Here is a 2,979-nt window from a genome sequence, read left to right as displayed (position 1 = left end):
ATTTAGAAGAGATGGAATATGGAAAGAAGCATCTTGAGAGAAGTCAATGGGCTTTTGCATACTTCCAACTTCTTAAAGAGATTCATGTTGTAAAGTCTCCTGACAATGTTTGTTAAGAGCATGGGGAAGTGGGGGATGGGTTAAAAGCTAGTGGTACGTAAAATACTTAGAAATGCAGAGAAGAACAAATGTTAAAATAGCTAGAAGGGTTGGAGGCATGGCTCAAATGCTAGAGTGACTGCCTAACAAGCTTGAAGCTCTGAGTTCAAATCCCAGTACTGCCAAAAAGAAAAAAACAAAACAAAACACCCCAAACAAAACAAAACAAAACAACAACAAAAACCCAGTTAGAATGGCAAAGTAATTAAGTGGATTGGCTCTGGCACCAGACAGATTTAGCCTTGGATTCTAGTCCTGGCACTTAGTTGTGTGTCCTTGCACAAGCTATTTCACTTCTCTAAGCTTTAGTTTCCCTATATGTAAAGCAAGTTGTAATGACCAGGTCAATCTAAAGTCCATATAAGGCATGTCTTGCTAACTCATTTCTGTCAGTACATAAATCCTCAAATGATCAAGACTCTTCATTAAAAAAATTATTCTGGGTTGCCTCATTCATTTATTTATTCATCCATCCCTCCATTGTTCATTTATCCATTCAACAGCTATTTATTGAACACCTACCGTTGCTTGAATTGAGACAAAATTGTGATAAAAATATTATCCCTCCACTCCTAAGCCTTGCAGAATACAAGCAAATACCTACTTTAAATAGCCAATTTAACTGTATAGCTAATTGAGTAACTTGATTGCTTTTTCAGTTATAGTAACTCATTCATTTCTTTGTATTCACACTTAACAAGTAATAACTTATTTATTTTCAAGTTTCCTGGGACTTGAATTAGAATCTCAGTTGGGTACCTAAGTAACTGACAGACAGTAGGAATTTATCCATTAAGGCTTTAATTCTTAAGTCTTTAAAGATTCACAAGCTTTCTCACTGTCTCCTGGAAGGCTTGTTTTACCTGTTGGTTCCTTAGGGTGTAAATGAAAGGGTTCAACATGGGAGCAACTGAAGTAATGAGTAGAGCTACTCCTTTGTTGAATGCATCCCTTTCTTTTGCCGGAGGCTTCATATAGATGAAGAAGCAGCTTCCATAGGACAGGGAGATGACAATCATGTGGGAAGAACAGGTGGAAAAGGCTTTTGTCCTTTGCTGGGCTGAGGGGAGCTTCAGAATAGTCCTGATGATGAATGTGTAGGACAGAATCACTAGCACTAGAGTGACCACCAGGGTCACAGATGCCACAAAAAAGACAACCTTCTCAACGAGGCTTGTGTCTGAACAGGAGAGTTCTTGGAGAGGTTCAAAATCACAGAAGTAATGATTCAGTCTATTGGATGCACAAAAGTTCTGTTGACTCATCAAAGTGATTGGTGGTATAATAACCATTAACCCAGCCAGCCAAGAAGAGAACACCAGCTGGGTGCAGACTCTGCGGCTCATGATGGCCATGTAATGCAGGGGTTTGCAGATGGCTACATAGCGGTCATAGGACATGGCAGCCAGAAGATAAAACTCTGTTGACCCAATGAATATGGCAAAGAAACACTGAGTGAAGCAGCCAGCGAAGCTAATACGCTTGTTCCCTGTTGAGATGCTGATAAGGACCTTGGGAATGAAGATATTTGTGAAGGAAATTTCCAAGAAGGAGAAGTTCCGAAGAAAGAAATACATAGGAGTCTGAAGGTGGGAGTCCAGCAAGGTTAGGATGAGAATAGTCAGATTTCCGATGATGCTGAATAAATAGGCAAGGAAAAAAAAAGTGAAAATTGCCACCTGGAGTTCAGGGACGTCTGTTAGACCCAGAAGGATGAACTCAGTCAACATAGTTTTATTTTTCATTGTTGAAAAAATTTAGTCTCAAGGTGAAAGAGAGATTAATCAAAGGGGAGAAAAGAAGAGGTGCTCTGAAATGGTCAGATGAAATCTGAGAACAAAATGGAATGAACCATGAACTTTCTTGCTGATGACATGATCCAGCCCAGTGGCCGGTTTGAATGGTGTTGAATCTGACCCAGACCCATATGTCTTATGAAGGAAAGTTCTTGTCATTATTTCCTCTTATGGTGATAAGATGAAGCACGTGTCTGCCTCACAGATGATGCTCAACAAGTTTGTGTAATGAGTTAATAATAAAAGGATACCCCCAGCTGCTGCCTTCTTCCAGAATAGTTACTAATTTCTTTCCCCAGTGTTCACTTTCCAATCACTCCATTTCCTTCCTTCCCTTGTCTGCTTAACTCTTCTCACAATTGCTGTTTTTCTTTCTCTTCTACCACCTTTTTTTCATTTTCATGTAACTATGGCAATCTCTCATTTTTCTTCTGGTTCAACTCCCTTAATTCTCTTGATGCTAAAAAAGTGTCAGCAACTTACATATTTTCTACAGATCCTGAAGTCTTCTCTGACTGTGTCTGTCCATTAGCATTTAAAGATTAGTGACTTAAAAATTGTCATTTGAAGCATTCTAAATGCCTGTCTAGGGGTCAATAACTTTAGATTAGAATAGTAATCTTTATGTACTGACTTGAATGCATTTACAATCTTTAGATCTAGAGTTTTACTTTTCTGTAAGGATGAGGAGATTATACTAACATTGAAAGGAATTTTAGGAACATAAGAATATTTAAAGCAGGGGTTCTTAAGCAGGGATTCACTAATTCCTAGACTGGATTTGTTATGTCTGTGAATCAACTAAGCAACATATAAAACATTTTATACATGTGAATTTTTTTGTGGAAAATCATATAGAACTATGATCTAGGGTTTTCTGAGAGAATCCATATTTGAGCACTTCATAGGCATCTCAAGTTTCCTTATTTGTGAATTCATGTTGTCAAAGAGTCAAATTATATGAGAATATCCTCATGAATTTATTTAGGGCTTTTTCTAATTTTTTTTAGGTGGGACTGGGGTT

The 2,979-nt window shown here is 38.0% G+C and overlaps 1 protein-coding gene across 1 annotated transcript; it reads right to left on the bottom strand.

The window, feature by feature from the left end:
• Positions 1-974: 974 nt before the first annotated feature.
• Positions 975-1,904, bottom strand: LOC141425543 (olfactory receptor 2AP1). The gene has a single exon (XM_074081772.1). The coding sequence runs from the start codon at positions 1,902-1,904 to the stop codon at positions 975-977; it is 930 nt and encodes a 309-aa protein (XP_073937873.1).
• Positions 1,905-2,979: the final 1,075 nt, after the last annotated feature.

Source organism: Castor canadensis, chromosome 8 (assembly GCF_047511655.1).
Source record: "Castor canadensis chromosome 8, mCasCan1.hap1v2, whole genome shotgun sequence".
NCBI classification, from domain to species: domain Eukaryota; kingdom Metazoa; phylum Chordata; class Mammalia; order Rodentia; family Castoridae; genus Castor; species Castor canadensis.
The sequence above is the reverse complement of the archived record's forward strand: the minus strand, read 5'-3'. Positions and strand labels throughout refer to the sequence as shown.